General features: G+C 42.4%; 1 protein-coding gene across 3 annotated transcripts in view; it reads right to left on the bottom strand.

Annotated features, from left to right (window-relative positions):
• The window catches only part of LOC139383115 (lissencephaly-1 homolog A), an 81,690-nt gene that overhangs the window by 32,764 nt on the left and 28,113 nt on the right, over nucleotides 1-20,813 (bottom strand). For all 3 annotated transcript variants that reach the window (XM_071127433.1, XM_071127432.1, XM_071127435.1), the window contains exon 2: nucleotides 18,342-18,654. In XM_071127433.1, coding sequence (XP_070983534.1) covers nucleotides 18,342-18,373 — 32 coding nt within the window. In that variant the 5' untranslated portion in view covers nucleotides 18,374-18,654. The remainder of the gene's footprint in view (nucleotides 1-18,341; nucleotides 18,655-20,813) is intronic.

Below are 20,813 nucleotides of genomic sequence, written 5' to 3'. Positions count from 1 at the left end.
TATCTCCCAAGAGAACTCTCCTTCGTTATTGGTCACAGCCGTGTATATCCCCCCGCAAGCGGAAACCAAGACGGCCATCAAGGAACGTCACTGGGCCGTATGTAAACTGGAACCATATATCCTGAGGCTGCATTTATTGTAGCTGGTAATTTTAACAAAAGCTCATTTGAGAACTCTACTTAAAATCTATCAGCATTTCAATTGCAGTACACGAGCGAGTAACATGCTCGACCACTGCTCCTCTAAATTTCACGACGCATACAAGGCCCTCACCCGGCCTCCTTTTGGAAAATCCGACCACGACTCCATCTTGTTGCTCCTTCTTGTTGCAGAAACCAAACTCAGCAAAAAAAGAAACGTCCTGACACTGTCAACTGCGCTTATTTTCAGCAAACTTAACATGTGTAAATATTTGTATAAACATAAGAGAGTCAACAACTGAGACAAACTGAACAAGTTCCACAGACATGGAATAATGTGTCCCTGAATAAAAGGGGGGGGATCAAAAGTAAGTCAGTATCTGGTGTGGCCACCAGCTGCATTAACCTCTAGTGACACCCCATCCAGTGAACAGGACCGTTTTTCATCATCTTACACTAATTAGCATAACGCAACAGACAAATCTTCCTAGAAAATATTCCTATTCATGAAAATCACAAGTGAAATATATTGGAACACAGCTTAGCCTTTCGTTAATCACCCTGTCATCTCAGATTTTCAAAATATGCTTTACAGCCAACGCTAGACAAGCATTTGTGTAAGTTTATAATAGCCTAGCATAGCATTATGCCTTGCTAGCAGCAAACAACCTTGTCACGGAAATCAGAAAAGCAATCAAATTAAATCGTTTACCTTTGATGAGCTTCGGATGTTATCAATCACGAGACTCCCAGGTAGATAGCCAAAGTTCATTTTTGAAGGCGAAACAGCTCCGTTTGTTCTTCACGTTTGGCTGAGAAATCACCCGGAAATTGCAGTCACCACAACGCCAATTTTTTTTCCAAATTAGCTCCATAATAATCGACAGAAACATGGCAAACGTTGTTTAGAATCCATCCTCAAGGTGTTTTTCTAATATCTATTCGATAATATATCCGTCGGGACAATTCCTTTTTTCTCTAGGACCGATTGGAGTAATGGCTACCTCTGCACTTTACGCGAGAATCTCTCTCGGAGCCACCATGTGACCACTACGTCACAATGCTGTAGACACCTTGGGGAAAACGTAGAAAGCGTAAGCTCATTGATGGTACATTCACAGCCATATAGGGAGTAATTGGAATGCAGCGCTTTCAAAACCTGGGGCACTTCCGGATTGGATTTTTCTCAGGCTTTCGCCTGCAACATCAGTTCTGTTATACTCACAGACAATATCTTTACAGTTTTGGAAACGTTAGAGTGTTTTCTATCCTAAGCTGTCAATTATATGCATATTCTAGTATCTTGGTCTGACAAAATATCCCGTTTAAAACGGGATTTTTTTTTCTCCAAAAATGAAAATACTGCCCCCTAACACCAACAGGTTAAGTACTGCAGTGCATATCCTCCTCAAGGACTGCACCAGATTTGCCAGTTCTTACAGTGAGATGTTACCCCACTCTTCCACCAAGGTACCTGCAAGTTCCCAAACATCTCTGGGGGGAATGTCCCTCACCCTCCGATCCAACAGGTCCGAGACGTGGTCTGCCACTGCGAGGACGATCACCTGTCCGTCCAGTCTCCCTGTAGCGCTGCCTAGGCGTCTCAGTACAGACATTGCAATGTATTGCCCTGGTCACATCTGCAGTCCTCATGCCTCCTTGCAGCATGCCTAAGGCATGTTCACGCAGATGAGCAGGGACCCTGGGCATCTTTCTTTTGGTGTTTTTACAGAGTCTGTAGAAAGGCCTCTTTAGTGTCCTAGTTTTCATAACTGTGACCTTAATTGCCTACCATCTGTAAGCTGTTAGTGTCTTAAATGACCATTCCACAGGTGAATGTTCATTAATTGCTTATGGTTAATTAAACAAGATTGGGAAACAGTGTTTAACCCTTTACAATGAAGATGTAGTTATTTTGATTTTTATTAATTATCTTTGAAAGACAGGATCCTGAAAAGTGGATGTTTCTTTTTTTGCTGAGTTTAGAACAGGAAGCACCCATGCTTCGGTCTATCCAACACTGGTAAGACCAATCGGATTCCACGCTTCAAGATTGCGTCGATCACGTGGACTGGGATTAGTTCCAAGTATCCTCAGATAACAGTGACATATGCTGACTCAGTGAGCGAGTTTATAATGAAGTGTATATGTGATGTTGTACACAATGTGACTATTTAAACCTTCCCTAACCAGAAACCGTGTAATGACGGCAACATTCGCTCAGAACTGAAAGCACGTACCACCGCATTTAATCATGGCAGGGCAACTGGGAATATGGCCCAATACAAACATTGTAGTTATTCCCTCCGCAATGGCAATCAAACAAGCGTCAGTATAGAAAAATTATATATTTTAGTGTTTATATCTATATATATATATATATATATATATATATATATATATATATATCTATATATATATATCTATATATATCTATATATATATATATATATATATATATATCTATATATATATATATATATATATATATATATAAAAAATGCACCAGGCAAGTCAATTAACCTTTTTGGGATAGGGGGCAGCATTTTCACTTTTGGATGAATAGCGTGCCATAGTGAACTGCCTTCTACTCTGTCCCAGATGCTAATATATGCATATTATTATTAGTATTGGATAGAAAACACTGACATTTCTAAAACTGTTTGAATGATGTCTGTGAACTCATGGCAGGCAAACCTGAGAAAAATCCAACCAGGAAGTGAGACATCTGAGGTTTGTAGTTTTTCAAAGCTTGGCCTACCGAATACACAGTAGGATATGGATGAGGTTGCACTTCCTAGGGCTTCCACGAGATGTCAACTGTCTTTTGAAATTTGAATGAGGATTCTACATTTAAGGAGGGGCTCATGAGACCTGTTTGAGTCAGTGGTCTGGCAGAGAGCCTCGGTCTCATGACGCGCGCTCCCGACAGAGTTACCTCTGGTTCCAGTGCCTTTTCTGAAGACAAAAGGAATTCTCCGGTTGGAACATTATTGATGTTATATGTTAAAAACATCCTAACGATTGATTCCATACATGGTTTGACATGTTTCTAAAGGACTAATGGACTGTAACGGAACTTTGAGTTTTGTCTGGACGAAGTGCCTGCGCCTCATGAAGATGGATTACTGGGCTGAACACGCTAACAAGTGGCTATTTGGACATAAATGGAACAAAATCAGTCATTTATTGTCAAACTGGGATTCCTGGGAGTGCCTTCTGATGAAGATCAAAGATAAGTGAATATTTATGGTGTTATTTCTAACTTTGTTGATTCCAAAATGGCGGCTATTCCTCTGGCTGTTTTGGGTTCTGAGCGCAGTTCTCAGATTATGCTTTTTCCGTAAATTTTTTTTAAATCTGACAGTGGTTGCATTAAGGAGAAGCATATCTTTAATTCTGTGAATAACACTAGTATCTTCTATCAATGTTTATTTTTAGTATTTCTGCAAAATCACTGGATGTTTTGGAATCAAAACATTACTGCACGTAAGGTGCCAATGTAAACAGATTTTTGGATATAAATATGCACATTATCGAACAAAACATACATGTTTTGTGTAACATGATGTCCTATGAGTGTCATATGATGAAGATCAAAGGTTAGTGATTAATTTTATCTATATTTCTGCTTTTACTCCAATCTTTCACTGGAAAAGTGGCTGTTCTTTTGACTTGGCTATGACCTAACAATCACATGTTGTGCTTTCGCTGTAAAGCATTTTTGAAATCGGACACGATGGGTAGATTAAAAAGATGTTTATTTAATTTGCTGTATTGGACTTGTTAATTTGTGAAAGTTACATATTTGTAAAAAATATTTTTGAATTTCACACACTGCCTTTTCAGCGGAATGTTGTCGAGGTGTTCCGCTAGCGGAAGCCCTGCGCTAGAAAGGTTAAGTACAAATTCTTACTTACAATGATAACCCACTGTTCCCCGGTAGGCTAACTGTCTTGTTCAGGGGCAGCTTGGGGATTAGATCTAGCAACCTTTCAGTTAGTGGCCCAACACTAACCACTAGGCTACCTGCCTAGCGGTATAGAGACAAAGTGGCGTCGCAATTCAACGGCTCAAACACCAGACGTATGTGGCAGGGCCTACAGACAATCAAGGACTACAAAAAGAATACCAGCCCTGTCGCAGACATCGAAGTCTTGCTGCCAGACAAATTAAACAATGTCTTTGCGCGCTTTGAAGACAATACAGTGCCACAGACACGTACCGCTACCAAAGACTGTGGGCTCTCCTTCTCCGTGGACGATGTGATTAAAACATTTAAAACGTGTTAACCCTCGCAAGGATGCCGGCCCAGACGGCATCCCTAGCCGAGTACTCGGAGCATGCGCAAACCATCTAGCTGGTGTGTTTACGGACTTATTCAGTCAATCCCCATCTCAGTCTGCTGTCCCCACATGCTTCAAGATGGCCACCATTATTCTTGTTCCCAAGAAAGCAAAAGGTATCTGAACTAAATAACTATCATCCCGTAGCACTCATTCTGTCATCATGAAGCGCTTTCAGAGACTAGTCAAGGATCATATCACCACCTTACCTGCCCACCCTAGAACCTCTTCAATTTGCCAGTATCAACGTCAACAGTGAAGAGGCAACTCCGGGATGCAGGCCTTCTAGGCAGAGTTGCAAAGTAAAAGCGACATCTCAGACTGGCCAATAAAAATAAAAGATGAATATGGGCAAAATAACAGACACCTGACACAGGAACTCTGCCAAAAAGGCCAGCATCCCTGAGTCGCCTCTTCACTGTTGACGTTGAGACTGGTGTTTTGCAGGTACTATTTAAAAACTTCTTAGGGCTGAGATCCCGCTAACAGGATCGATAGGACAACAGCCAGTGAAAGTGCAGGGCGCCAAATTCAACAGAAATCCCATAATTAAAATTCCTCAAACATAAGTATTTCACACCATTTTAAAGATACACTTCTTGTTAATCCCACCAGTGTCCGATTTCAAAAAGGCTTTACGGCAAAAGCACCACAAACGATTATGTTAGGTCAGAGCCAAGTCACAGAAAAACAGCCATTTTTCCAGGCAAAGAGTCACAAAAATCTGAAATAGAATTAATCACTAACCTTTGATGATCTTCAGATGACACTCATAGGACTTCATGTTACACAGTACATATGTTTTGTTCGATAAAGTGCATATTTATATAAGAAAATCTCAGTATACATTGGGGCGTTATGTAAAGTAGTCCAAAAACATCTGGTGATTTTGCAGAGAGCCACATCAATTTACAGAAATACTCAAAAAAGTTGATGAAAATACAAGTGGTATACTTGAACTTTGAACTATACTGGAACTTTAGATACACTTCTCCTTAAAACCTGTTATGGCTGCGATCCCTGTACAGGAATCAACATCAGGGGAAATTTCAGAGTGACAACTAAAAATACGTCGTAACATTAAACATTCTTGAAAATGTAAGTTTCTTACACCCTTCAAAATATTTGAATCTTGGTAATCAAACTACGTTTTCCAATTTAAAATAGCTATTACAGAGAACAAATACCATGCTTTTGTTTAAGAGCAATCAACAACTGAAACATTTTCCGCCATGACAGTTTACACATTCACATCTGAACGTAAAATTATGACTTACATTCTGATATCTTGCTCTTATTTCTCTTCCTGAGGGTCCCAGTGATCAAATGAAGTGCCGTTTTCTTTGATAAAATCAATTTTTATAGCTTAAATCGAAACATTTTGTAACCTGTTTGTGCCGTGATTTCCATCTCAATCAATTTTTTACGGAGCATTCGACGTAATTACACACGGTAAACCATTGTTTATCTAGTCATGGTTGGTTTCAGTATATTCCTCTGGATGTTTGCAACTCAGCCTAACGTCATTGTTTTTTTTGCGGTGAGAATTGACCGAAGTGAACTGATTTGAAGACAACGAGCAATGACTAACTTACGCACCAATCATTTTAGCGAAGCTTCATTGATGGACTGTATTTCTGCCCAATGATCTTCTTGAAATCTAGCTGGGTAGATAGCCAATGAGCTGAGGTAAACGCCAGTATGTAATGGTTTTGGGTTGGAGCACCATTCCTTGTTTGATATCGCATTCTCGCCTTGACGATCAGAGGAGTTGCTGTGAGGCTTGTTACACGCAGCTGTATTTCGGAAAGTTGTATTTTCAACGATTTCATTGAAGACATCATGGCGAATAAATCAGGAAAAGCGAAGTCAAAGTCTAAAGTGAAAGTGAAAAAGTGAAAGTGAGAGATTTTTTGTTTGAGGAATCTTTGAGTGTTATGATTCAAACAGGAACGGAGGAGCTGTTTCTGCAAGGACAGGACGTACTTCTGGACGGGTAAGTGCTAATGCCGTTTTATGAAATATATATATTTTTAAATTTGTAATGAAGTGTGTGGTTTGTGTGTGTGTGGGTTTGTTTGGGTGTGTGTGTATATATATATTTTTTTTCTTCCATTTTTTTATTCAAATGGCATGGAGTAGAACAGCAAACACACACATGGCCACTGCGCCTGCTACTCATTAGCATGCTACTCATCATTTCCATATGAAATAGCCATTGGGTGCTGTTCAGGGGAGGGCAGGCCCTCAACAATGGCCAGAGTTGAATGGAACAGCACTTCACCTTAGTGACGGTTTCCCCTGCTCTATACAATAAATATGTTTATTTTATGTGATGATGAAAGGCTCATAACATTAAACAAATATTTGTATTGTTTCTTTCACAGTGATAGCGACTCCGACTGGGAGTCGCTCTACCTCTGCCCCCAGTGGTGTTCATATGCCACAGTTCATTACTGTAGGCATGACTGTGCCTCAGCTCCAAAAGGGCACAGCATGGAGGCGTCGTTATGTTCTGTGTCACATGAACTGCACCACTTGTTCAGTGCCAAGCTGCCCGCTCTACCTCTGCCCCCAGTGGTGTTCATATGCCACAGTTCATTACTGCAGGCATGACTGTGCCTCAGCTCCAAAAGGGCACAGCATGGAGGCGTCGTTGTGTTCTGTGTCACATGAACTGCACCACTTGTTCAGTTTGCCTCTGCTTTACATCAGAGACTGCTATGGGACATGGCACAGCAGCAGAATATTGTGTTGAGGACTTCCAAAGGGTGTACTGTTTTTTTTATTTTTTTATTTTTAACTTTTTTTGTTGTTGGTGTGTGTGTGTTAGAATAGCTTTTGATATGTTGTATATAGTAATTTGCACTGTTGTATATAGTTATAGGTAATTTCACTAATTTGGCCACTTGGGTACATTTGGGCAACTTGTGTGGGACACCTGGGTGACTAAATGTCATGTAGCTCAACCATTCCTGAAGTTATCAGTCTGATACTTTGCACCCCTACAGTTGCCCTCTTGTGTTATCCATCAAAATTATCTCCAGCATCCTATTCTAGTACATGTGAAAGATACTACAGCAATAAAAAACAGAAAACGTATGCTCTCTCTTTTCTTCCATCAGATCTACTGTGTTATATTCTCCTACATTCAATGAACATTTCCACAAACTTCAGAATGTTTCCATTCAAATGATAACAAGAATATGCATATCCTTGCCTCTGGGGCTGAGCTACAGGCAGTTAGATTAGGGTATGTCTTCAGGCGGAAATTGAGAACAGGGATACAGCCATAACAGGTTAAAGACATGAAGGTCAGTCAATACAGAAAAATTCAAGTCCTTTGAAAGTTTTTTCAAGCGCAATATTGAATCTGGCTCTCACGAGGACTGCCACAGGAATGGAAGATCCAGAGTTACCTATGCTGAGGAGAGTAAGTTCATTAGAGTTACCAGCTTCAGAAACTGCAGCCAAAATAAATGCTTCACGGAGTCCAACTAAGACATCTCAACATCAACTGTTCAGAAGAGACTGCGTGAATTAGGCCATCATGGTTGAATTGCTGCAAAGAAACCACTACTAAAAAGGACACCAATAAGAAGAGACTTGCTTTGGCCAAGAAACATGAGTAATGGACATTTAAACTGGTGGAAATCGGTCCTTTGGTCCGAGTCCAAATGTGAGATTTTTGGTTCCCAACCGCCGTGTCTTTGAGAGACACAGTAGGTGAACGGATAATCTCTGCATGTGTGGTTCCCACCGTGAAGCATGGAGGTGTGATGGTGCTTTGCTGGTGACAAGTGATTTTATTTAGAATTCGCAGCACACTTAACCAGCATGGCTTTCACTGCATTCTGCAGTGATACGCCATCCCATCTGGTTTGCACATAGTCCCACTCATTTTGTTTTTCACCAGGGCAATGACCCAACACACCTCCAGGCTGTGTAAGGGGCTATTTTACCAGGAAGGAGAGTGATGAGTGCTGCATCAGATGACCTGGCCACACAATTTGAGATGGTTTGGGATGAGTTGGACCACAGACTGAAGGAAAAGCAGCGAACATGTGCTCAGCATATGTGGGAACTCCTTCAAGACTGTTGGAAAAGTATTCCAGGTGAAGCTGGTTGAGAGAATGCCAAGAGTGTGCAAAGCTGTCATCAAGGCAAAGGGTGGCTACTTTGATTTGTTAACTTTTTCAACTTGTGGTTCCTACATGATTCCATTTGTGTTATTTCATAGTTTTGATGCTTCAAAGTAGCCACCCTTTGCTTATTTGAGCTGTTCTAGCCATAATGAGGCGGCAGGTAGCCTAATGGTTAGAGCGTTGGGCTAGTAACTGAAAGGTTTCTGGATCGAATCCCCTAGCTGACAAGGTAAATCTGTCGTTCTGCCCTCAAGGCAGTTAACCCACTGTTCCTAGGTAGGCCATCATTGTAAATTTGAATTTGTTCTTAACCGACTTGCCCAGTTATATTTAAAATAAAATTGACTTTGTCTTTTACACAAATGGGGCAATCTTCTGTATCTTGAGACAGCACAACTGATTGGCTCAAATGGAAGGAAAGAAATTCGACAAATGTAAAGTAAATAAAAACCCTGGACTAGGTGTCAACTTTTGACTGGTACTGTATGCGTACATACAGTGCATTCAAAGTATTCAGACCCCTTGACTTTCCAAATTTTGTTGCGTTTTGTCTTATTCTAAAATATATATTTTTTTAAATAACTCAGCAACCTACACACAATACCTCAATGAATAAGTGATATTTTTGTGTGTGTGTAATTTTTGCAAATGTCTTTAACATAAACTGATATCTTATTCAGGAGGGCAGGTAGCCTAGTGGTTAGAGCGTTGGGCCAGTAAACAAAATATTGCTAGAGCGAATCACCGAGCTGACAAGGTAAAAATCTGTCATTCTGCCCCTGTACAAGGCAGTTAACCCACTGTTCCTAGGCTGTCATTGTAATTAAGAATGTTCTTAACAGACTTGCCTAGTTAAATAAAGCTAAAATAAAAAACAACAAGTATTCCTACCCTTTGCTATGAGACTCGAAATTGAGCTCTGGTGCGTCCTGTTTTCATTGATCATCCTTGCTGTTTCTTCTACTTGATTGGAGTCCACCTGTGGTAAATCCAATTGACGAGATATAATTTGGAAAGGCACACACCTGTCTATATAAAAAAGGTCCCACCATTGACAGTGCATGTCAGAGCAAAAACCAAGCCATGAGGTCGAATGAATTTTCCGTAGAGCTCCGAGACAGGATTTTGTCGAGGGTCACATTTGGGGAGGAGTACCAAAACAGTTCTGCAGCATGGAAGGTCCAAGAACAGTGGATTCCAACATTCTTGGATTAAGTTTGCAACTACCAAGACATCCTAGAGCTGGCTGCCTGGCCAAACTGAGCAGTCAGGGGTGAAGGGCCTAGGTCAGGGAGGTGACCAAGAACCCGATGGCCACTCCAGAGTTCCTCTGTGGAGATGGGAGAATCTTCCAGAAGGACAACCATACCTGCAGCACTCCACCTATCAGGCCTTTATGGTAGAGTGGCCAGACAGAAGCCACTCAGTAAAAGTCATGATAGCCCGCTTGGAGTTTGCCAAAAGGCACCTAAAGACTCTCAGACCATGAGAAACAAGATTCTTTGGTCTGATGAAACCAAGATTGAAATCTTTGCCCTGAATGCCAAATGTCATGTCTGGAGTAACCTGGCACCATCCCTACGGTGAAGCATGGTGGTGGCAGCATCATGCTGTGGGAATGTTTTTCAGCGGCCAGGACTGGGCGACTAGTCAGGATGGAGCGAAAGATGAACTGAGCAAAGTACAGATAGCCTTGTCAGGACATCAGACTGGAGCGACGGTTCACCTTCCAACAGGACAACGACCCTAAGCACACAGCCAAGACAACGAGGGAGTGGCTTCAAGACAAGTCTCAATGTCCTTGAGGCCCAGCCAGAGCCTGGACTTGAACCTGATCGAATATTTCTGGAGAGCTGAAAATAGCTGTGCCGCAACGCTCCCATCCAACCTGACAGCGCTTGATGGGAGAAATTACACAAATACAGGTGTGCCAAGGGTGCTTCAACAAAGTACTGAGTAAAGGGTCTGAACACTTATGTAAATATAACCCCCCCCACCCCAAAAAAAAATGGTAAATCGTTTTTTGGGGGGGGCTTTGTATTTTATGGGGTATTGTTTGTAGATTGAGGGGGTGGGGAAACTATTTTAGCCATTAGAAAAAGGTTTACCCTCTAGCGCAGAGGTGGGTAATTCCTTTCCCCAAGGGCCTTACTGATGTCACACTTTTTTCCATCCCTGGCAAACACAGCTGTTTAATCAAATTGCATTCTAAACTGAAGATCATGATTAGGTGATTATTAGAGTCAGGTGTTTCAGCTGGGGCTGGGGGGATTTTTTTGTGTGACTCCAATCAGGCCCTTGTGGACTGGAATTAACCACTCCTCAAATCATATTGGTCACATACACATGGTTAGTAGATGTTAGAGTGTAGCGAAATGCTTATGCTTCTAGATCCGACAGTGCAGCAGTATCGAACAGGTAATATCTAACAACTCCACAGCAAAACCTAATACACACAATCTAGTAAAGGAATGGGATAAGAATATATGGATGAGCAGTGACAGAGTGACTAAGATGCAATAGATATCATAGAATAGTGTAGTGTACAATATATACACTACCGTGCATGCGTTTGGGGTCACTTAGAAATGTCCTGATAGAGCACTTTTGTCCATTTTTAAATTAACGTAAAATGGATCATTAATAGTGTAGATGTTATAAATTACTATTGTAGGTGGAAATGGCTCATTTTTATTTTATGGAATTGACATACGTACAGAGGCCCGTTATCAGCAACCATCACTCCTGTGTTCCAATGGCACGTTGTGTTAGCTAATCCAAGTCTTAGAAAAATGGGGGGGGGCTATCCCTATGTTTCCTTTAAATTTTCACCTAAAATGACATACCCAAATCTAACTGCCTGTAGCTCAGGCCCTCAAGGAAGGATATGCATATTCTTGATACCATTTGTTAGGAATCACTGAAGTTTGTGGAAAAGTGAATTTATTGCGGGAGAACAACACAATAGATCAATAGAAGAAAATACAAAGACAAAACAACCGTTGTTTTTTTCTACCACCATTTTTGAAATGCAACAAAGGCCCCACTTCCAGCCATCACTGCAATGAAGGTGTCACTGACCAAATTTGGTGTCCTATAGGATATACTACACTCCTAATGATATAGTGAAGTCTGGTTACGTTCTAGGATCTCTGAAGAATACATACGAACATTTGACTGGTTGAAAGAACGTTTAGGGTTAGATTTTCACAGATTCCTTTCTTTGCAAATTGAACGAGTGAAAATACAAAATCGATCGTGTATGCTGTATGGACCTTTTTAGGATATGAAAAAGGATTTTCTCTAACAAAACAACACTTCATTTCATCTCTGGGACCCTTGGGTTGATAAATCAGAGCAGGATTTCAGAATGTAAGTACACATTTCACCATCAGAGTGGAATATATCAGACCTATTTTTTCGCAGTAATAGCTACTGTAAATTGGATAGTGCAGTTATATTAACGAGAATTTAAGCTTTCAGCCGATATAAGACACTTATATGTACGAACATTTGTTGTTTCTCTAAAATCTGCGACCGTCGGGGCGCCTAACCCTGAGAAGTTAACAATCATTCAAATACCATTATAGAAGGTAAAGTAAAAACAAACTGGTCCCTGCATCAATACCAGTATATCATAAAATATGATATACCGCCCAGCCCTATTGACACGTACCAACAAACGGGTCCGATCATTCTACAGTGGTCCCTGTAGCGTACTCTCAACCCGGTGTGATTAGAAACGACCAGTTTCAATTGACGCAACAGTTAACGTTTGAGCTAGCCACCCTTTTCTTTTCGCATTTTGCACAAACAGTCCTTACCAAATTGTCCTGAATGTGACGTGGTTTACAATGTTTAGACATTCAAAAGTTGCGACAGCATAACACAATTATCCAAACCGGCACTAACCGAAGAAAGATTGCCATAACACAAGCAGTCATATTTAGCTAACTCACAGCCTACAGAAACCACAATATGAATTAGCTAATAGCAATTACTATTGACAATTTATCACGTCACAGTTGAGCTCACCATTGATTGAAATAAACCTTTTTTTACTCTAAATCGTTAGTAATCCGATGGGTAGTTTGTACTCGCCACCATTAGTTTTCTCACATCAACCAAAGACAAGAGACGATATGAATGTGGTCAGTTTTCAGTACTCATTTTGAAGGGGGTATGTAGTCTACGATCATTCTCTTCCGGAAGTTTACTCAAAAGATTAATGAACCATTCCTTCACCTCATTTTGTCATTACCTTTTTGGTCTGACAGATGTTTACGTGACCTCCAAATGCATTGTATATTGTCAAACATGGCGCCACACATAGCTTAACATTAGGCTCATCATAAATCAGTTCAACCTTCAAAAATGTATTTCAACCACATCATATAGTTTCCATCACAATCTACTCAATCGGAATGCATGATTTGCACCAGTTCTTGAAAACGTGAATAAAACGAAATAAATTAGCATACAGAATGTATGTATACAGTAGAAATTACAACACGATATATAGAAAATAAGGCACTTAATTTAATAGGAACGCACACGTCCAAAGGTACTATTTGTAAGGAAAAACAACAATTCACGGAATGCGAGCACCAGCCAGAAAATGTGCCAGGGGAAAAAGGTTTGTGCAAGACTGTGCAAATGTCTGCATAATTCATCTGCGGAAATGCTTGGGATCTCCACGAAGAGAGAAGATTACAGAGCCGGTCAAAGCCTCAAACATAAATGGTCCGCAACAGTGAAATGGGCTACTTTGTGTGAATTAATAAAGAAGCGGAACACACCTCAATTCAAACGGTTGTCAGAAAATGAAACTTCTTAGAAAATAATTGGAAATTGACAAGTGGAAACATAGCCTATACATGATTAGCAGGCCGCACGGGTTAACTGTCCCGTTGCGTAATAATCATATTTTATAACAGTGACATCACATGCATGACATTTTTTTTATATTGTAAACAAAATAGCTCACACTAGGATGACCGTTAGAGCTATTTGGAACTCACACGTTAAAAAGGTTAATAATAATACCATAAAGTAGGCTTAGTTCACTTATTATCGGTCTGTGAGATAGGTGGGTATGTCACAGTCAATACTCAGCCAGCTAATGCATCCTGGTGGAGGCACCAGTTAAAATGGAATTGACTGGTTTGGGATTAGATTAGAGGAGCCCAGCACAGTTCAGCACTTAGCACTCCATACTGCTCTCCTACACTATCTAAACAGCTGTGAATCTGCACAGGGAAAGGGAGTGAAATGAAGGTAATTCTGACTGTAGTATTTACCAGTACCAACCAAGTCAGTTTCCCCACTCCATACAGAGGCAATGACATGGTACTGATCTGCTGGTTGGAGGGTCAGTGAGCTCTACAACACATGGAGGTGAGGTGTGTGTTTGTGTGTCTAGCTTGGAACTGTTGAGTCAGCTGCAAATGCACACCACACACAAAATATGCATGGTTAACACAATCTGCCGTAGATTCGTCATACAACTAATGGCCTCTTCCACTAGTAGCAGGCATAATGGGATTTGGTGGGCTCTGCAAAGGCTGCGCCTCTCAGCAGTCAAGGGCAGACTAAACCTTCCAGGTGTTACATTGTTCAGCTTGAGTGTTAAAAAAAAAAAAGGAAAAAAAAAGAGAAACGGGGTAGAGGAGAGCGCAAGAGGGAGAAATCAAGAGAAGGCGCGAGACCAACGAGGGAGTGTGGGGGAGTACAGGCTTTAGATTACCAACTCATGTATTCAGCTTTCAGCAGCAGAGAGGACTAGCAGCAAGACCCACAAGTCAGGTTGTTAGATTAGCCTGCTGAAGTACACTTCATGCTTGTGTAATGTATACAAAGCACATTTGTCCAACGTTTAATGCACTAGGTTCAACAAGCAAAAACATCCTCTAACAGGAACAGGTTTCAAGAAATATGCTCTGAGAAATGTATGTTATCATGGTCTGAGCACCAGCATTTTTCAGTGTAGTTAGAACAGTTGTGTCCCACACAATCAGGTCTGTGCGTATCTGACAGGCTGGATATTAGAACATTTTAATGATGGACCCCTTGCCAGCCCACCCAGCCAAACTCGATACCCAGCCCACCAAGAGCACGCCACAGGGGTGAGTGTATGTAGGGGTGAGTGTGTAGACAAGATGGACAGGTGTGAGCCATTTCCCATAGGAGCCAGCTGCCACACCCAATACAGAGCACAGGGAGTGATTGAGCTTGTTGTACCACTACAGCAATATAGCTGCCGACAAAAGGTGTTCATTTGATGACGTCTCCATGTTTAGCATATTCAGGAACGTCAGCTGACAATTCCACAGGGAGAGACGAGAAGCTTAGCTATCCCAAAAAGAAACGGCATGGAAAAGTTAAGTAACAATCAAGAGTGAAAATCGGCATCGATAAAAAAATAACAGGCCTCCATTTTCCAATCAGTCACATAGATGCAGATCAAAAGGTCTGTGTGAGTGTGTACTGTACTGTCTTCAGGTTCCCTTCACTGCTATTCTGTACCATTAGCCTCAGCCTGTACATTCATTTAGCCTCAGCCTGTACATGTACTTTCACTGTTTATTAATAATCTGTAACATTCATGATGCAGCTACGCCAGAGCAGTCACAGCCAGTGGGGGCTGCTGAGAAAGAACACAGTCACATGAAACATTTGACTAAAGACCTAGAAAATACTAATAAGTTCTTTGTGAAGCAAGAAAAAATAAAGACGCTTTAACGTCTTCCTCATAATAAGGGGGGGGGGCGCTCTGTCGTGGCCTCTGGGCTTGAATCCACTGACCATGGAAAAACAAAATACGTGCTTTTCATTGGTTCTGGAAATAAGAATAAAAAAGGACAGGTTGCAACAAAAAAAAAATCGTAATCTTAACAGCTGATAAAATAGGCCTGACACCTAAGACAAATATTTTTGTTTTCAGAATAAGGCTTCTCACTTAATATGTATACATATATAAATAACATTTACATCAGTGAGGAAGACCTCCAAGAACCACAACGTTTCTCAAAAAAAGTCTAGTCTTACAAAACCAGCACACAAATGTCTTCCCCATTCTTTCTCCCTGAACTAACAATCTCTATGGTGACATGTCTTATATATCAGTGAGCAAAATGCATTCCTCTTCTACTAGACTTTCTCTTTCAAAAAGCATCAGCAATTTATAGAAGCTTTCACACATGCCCTGAAGAACCATCTCTCTCTCCAGCTCAATCTGACAGTTGAGTTGAGACAAAAGCAATGGCAGAGGGAAGTTTTAAATAGAACGGGAACAAGATCCATTTGTGTGCGGCTTGATAACAAACCATGAAGAGGGTGAGGGAGGGGAACAGGGGTCATAGAGTATTGAGGAGGCCGGGGCATGCGGGCAGTCAGCTGGTAACAGTCACCATTTCCCTCCAGTCAGTCCATTGATTTAGATGTAATGACTCAAGATGTCTACCCGGTTTCCCACCAGGGTTCACAGAACACAGATAGAGCAGGACCGGCGGTTGGTCTGTCACACAGATCGGAGTGGGTGTTTTACTGTCAAGAGCCTTCAGACTCCACAATAGATGGAATGCAACAGATGCTGGTCCTCATCGGCCTGGCGGCTCGCATGGAGCAATGGTCCCATACTGGTTTCCTGTAGTGCGTGTCCGGGCATTACATAACGGAGTAGAAGGAGAAGAATGCTGAGGAGCCTGCTCAGTGTTCTGATTAGAGCATGGAGGATTAGAATCCCAACGGAACACTCAATAGCGATACTGAGAGTTCATTCGGCCCCATGTCTTCGAAGGCTAAACTAAAACCGTTTCAAGAGAATGACGAGTGTTCTGTTACGTCATGTGAATGACCGACACATTCATTGTCAACCGATCTCATTACAGATAAGGTAACAGCACCAACTTAGTTCATCAATGCAAATAAAAGACGCATTGTTAGGCTAACTCTTCCTAACACAATATTACAGACAAATTTTCAAAACGCAGATCATTAAACCATTTCAACCGGTTATTTTTCTGCTTCAATAGAGTGATCAGGGGCATGCAACTCGTTTTCCTTCACACAAAGTACATTTAGTGCAACACATTCGGCAGAAAATAGCTTCAGATGACAACAGAAAGGCAATGCTATTTGGCCAGCAGCCACACATAGCTAGCTAAGTAAATTAGCTTATAATGAAAAGGCTAGGTATTTTTTTTGCAAAAACAAATGCATGATCATAATATGTCTAATGTTTATCAGAAAAATGTAGCCAGCTACATTTCCTAATGTTTTCTTCAAGTTAATCTAACATTCTGAAGAAAAAAAATGAAAAAAAACAAGTACTGTGAGAAGTGGCTCCACAACAGTCAGAGCTCTGTCTGCTGATAGAATGCCGGTTCGTGAATGTAGATATTTCATTGATAACGAGAGCTTATTATTACAACAAGCATTTTTGATCTCAGTTTACAAAACACATCGTTAAAAACGCATCAAGATATAAAAACAAATATTTTTCATTCCTGCATTAATGTGACCCCAGAAATTAGTGTGTTAATTAAACGCATAACCTTTGACATCTCTCCCCTTCTATAGATCTGAAATCCCCTTACCCCAGGCCGAGCTCAGATACACACACACCCCCTCCCCACATATCTTCACCTTCTCTTACACAACTCTCATCATGCATCTGATCTGACACAGGGCTGTGTTAACCCTATCCCCCACCTCAGGAGTTAATTACCAGGTTCATAAGACACCACAGGGCAACGGACACCGCAGGGATGGTTACACACCTACCCTGTTATTTCTGGCTACAACAGTGTCCCTGCTATTGGCTTCAACATCGACCCTGACTTACTGCACAGATTAACACATCTGTGTGTGTGTAGAACTCCGCAAATCAATGCCTCTGGGTAACGATTCGCGGGACAACACACATGGGACTGTCTGGACTTCCACAAAGTACAAAAGCCATTGTATACCCCATTTCCTTGGCCACAAGCTAAAGAGATCTCCTCTGCACTAGGAATATTAGGCTGTGTCATCATCCACATCCTTTGTTATATTCTGCCTCATGCCATCTTTTGGGTTACAGAGGCCAAACTGAATAGTGATCAATAACATTTGAGACAGGAAGGAGGAGATCAATATATTTGGGCTGGGGACCTCAGGGGTGTCTGGGACCCAAGCACCCCACCTAACTACAGATCATTGATTCTTCCTGGGTGGGCCTGATAGTTTTAGTTATTGTTCACCTCAGTTGGTCAGTTTCAAAAATCAATGCACATCTTGTGCTGTGAGTGAGTTGGCATTTTCCTTCACTACATCCATGTCTGTCTGATGAGAACAATGGTAACTACTAGCTAGAGATATGTTGCTTTGTGTCTCTGGAATGGATCGAATGGTTAACAAGGCATAGAAGGTTTGCACTTTGCAGTGGGGCTAGGAAGGAAATGCAATTTTCAGTGTTCACTTGCTTTCCCCACTTTGCTGAATACAGATGCATGTATTGAGCTCTTGGGGCTTCTAGCCCACCTAATAAAGACATTAACCAGCCACAGTCCCTGATAGAGTTACTGCTGATGTCACATGGCTGTGTTATTCAGGGTGGCTCTAGGGAACAGATGGTGGTGGATATCAAAGACAGGGCAGCTCAGCAAGTTATTGCAACAAAATTGTGGGTTGTGTGTTTTAACATGGTTGGTCGTGTATGTGTTACTCACAGTTCGTCTCGTTGCCGTTGTGACAGCACCATGGTGGCAGCAGGGATATGTGGGCGGGGCCAGGGATGGTCGAGCACAAGGCGTGGCTTGCAGCTGCTGCAGTTTCCCCAGTCAGAAGATCAGATCAGTTCAATCTAATGAACACCAGACACACTGACAGTGATGGCGTTCCGATGCACAACAACGACGCCGGCTAACTGGGGGATGGAGGCTCTGCCACTAACGCAGGACTCTGCCCCCCAAAAGCTCTGGCTCCAGGAACGAGACGAGGATAACGCCTGCAGTAGGGTTACCAGTCAGTTCTAAACCGCATCTGGAAAGAGAAAGAGCAGGAAGAATATGAGCATGAGAGAGAAAGTCGAGGGAGAGAGAAAAGGAGCGAGAGCGGTCAGTATTATGCATGACAGACACCACATAGAACTGGGGACGAGAACATTCATATGACAGTAAAGATCGTGTGTCTAAAGCAGAGGTGGGCACATTTTTGGGCACAAGGATTGCGTCGTGATTTAGAAATTAAACGGAGGGGGGCCTCCCGGGTGGCGCAGTGGTTAAGGGCGCTGTACTGCAGCGCCAGCTGTGCCATCAGAGTCCTGGGTTCGCGCCCAGGCTCTGTCGACCTCCCGGTCGCGGGGCGACGCACAATTGGCCTAGCGTCACCCGGGTTAGGGAGGGCTTGGTCGGTAGGGGTGTCCTTGTCTCATCGCGCACCAGCGACTCCTGTGGCGGGCTGGGCGCAGTGTACGCTAGCCAAGGTGGCCAGGTGCACGGTGTTTCCTCCGGCGCATTGGTGCGGCTGGCTTCCGGGTTGGATGTGCGCTGTGTTAAAGAAGCAGCGGCTTGGTTGGTTGTGTATCGGAGGACGCATGACTTTCAACCTTCGTCTCTCCCGAGCCCGTACGGGAGTTGTAGCGATGAGACAAGATAGTAGCCAATTGGATACCACGAAATTGGGGAGAAAAGGGGGTAAAAAAAAATTTTTAAAACAAAAAAAAAAGAAATTAAACGGAGGGACACATTTTTGGGGGGACCAAATGTTTGTTAAAATCAATTTGTGGGGCATCCCGAGTGGCCCAGCGGTCTAAGGCACTGTGCTTGAGGCGTCACTACAGACCCGGGTTCGATCCCAGGCTGTGTCACAGCTGGCCGTGACTGGGAGATCCATGAGGCTGCGCACAATTGGCCCAGCGTTGCCCGAGTTAAGAGAGGGTTTGGCAGGCTGAGATTTCCTTGTCCCATCGCAATCTAGACTCCTGTGGTGGGCCGGGCGCATGCAAGCTGACACAGTCGCCAGGTGTACGGTGTTTCCTCCGACACATTGGTGCGGCTGGCTTCCGGGTTAAACGAGCATTGTGTCAAGAAGCAGTGCAGCTTGGCTGGGTCGTGTTTTGGAGAACTCACGGCTCTCGACAGTCACAACTCCCGTACGGACGCAGGAGAGGCAGCGATGGGACAATTGGATACCACGAAATTGGGGAGAAAAAAGGGGTACTTCCTCCAGCCCACGAGACAAAAAAAAAGAAACTACAATGTGTGCCCCTTTTTACTCCCCAATTTTGTGGGCCCCCTTGGTCTAAAGCCATCTCGTCACAATACTGAGAACCAGAAAGATATGGAGAGGTCACAATATTGCAGCTGACCTCCTGACTCAATAGACTGTAATATACTTAAGGCTTGGTCAACACAATGTGACACCCAGCAAGAATTCAAAACATCCTCATTTTCATCAGGTGAATCACCTGTACAACTCTCCCAATAACCCCTCTTCTTCTAACTTCCCCCACCAACAACACACTACTCCAGCCCTACGAGGTAGCCTGGTCATGTCACGGTGGCAGTTCAGTCTGGAGCCCTTGGTTCACCCTGTAGGGAGACCCTGACACATGCAGGATAGAGAGATGACCCAGATTCATCCAGCTGAAGGCAGCCCACTTCCGTTCCCATCCCAATGGCTGTCCAATAGAACAGTAGAAAGCAGGACAGACTAATGGCTGACTGTACAGCCAAATCTCCAGGCAGACCCAAACTAATTTTGGGTCTGAATCAGCTGATAACAATACAAATTAAATCAACTGACAAGGGCTTCAAAACAACAGGGCTCAAATAATTATTTTAATAATTCAATCAATCGCCTTTTTAGTCTCATGGTTTCTAATAGAGGTCGACCGATTAATTAGGGCCAATTTCAAGTTTTCATAATCGGAAATCAGTATTTTTTTTTTACACAGATTTAAAAAAACCTTTTACACCTTTATTTAACTAGGCAAGTCAGTTAAGAACACATTATCTTCAATGACGGCCTAGGAACGGTGGGTTAACTGCCTTGTTCAGGGGCAGAAAGACCGATTTTTACCTTGTCAGCTCGGGGATTCAATCTCGCAACCTTACAGTTAACTAGTCCAACGCTCTAACCACCTGATTACATTGCACTCCACGAAGAGCCTGCCTGTTACACGAATGCAGTAAGCCAAG

The sequence above is a fragment of the Oncorhynchus clarkii genome, chromosome 24 (genome assembly GCF_045791955.1).
Source record: "Oncorhynchus clarkii lewisi isolate Uvic-CL-2024 chromosome 24, UVic_Ocla_1.0, whole genome shotgun sequence".
Classification (NCBI taxonomy): Eukaryota; Metazoa; Chordata; class Actinopteri; order Salmoniformes; family Salmonidae; genus Oncorhynchus; species Oncorhynchus clarkii.
The sequence above is the reverse complement of the archived record's forward strand: the minus strand, read 5'-3'. Positions and strand labels throughout refer to the sequence as shown.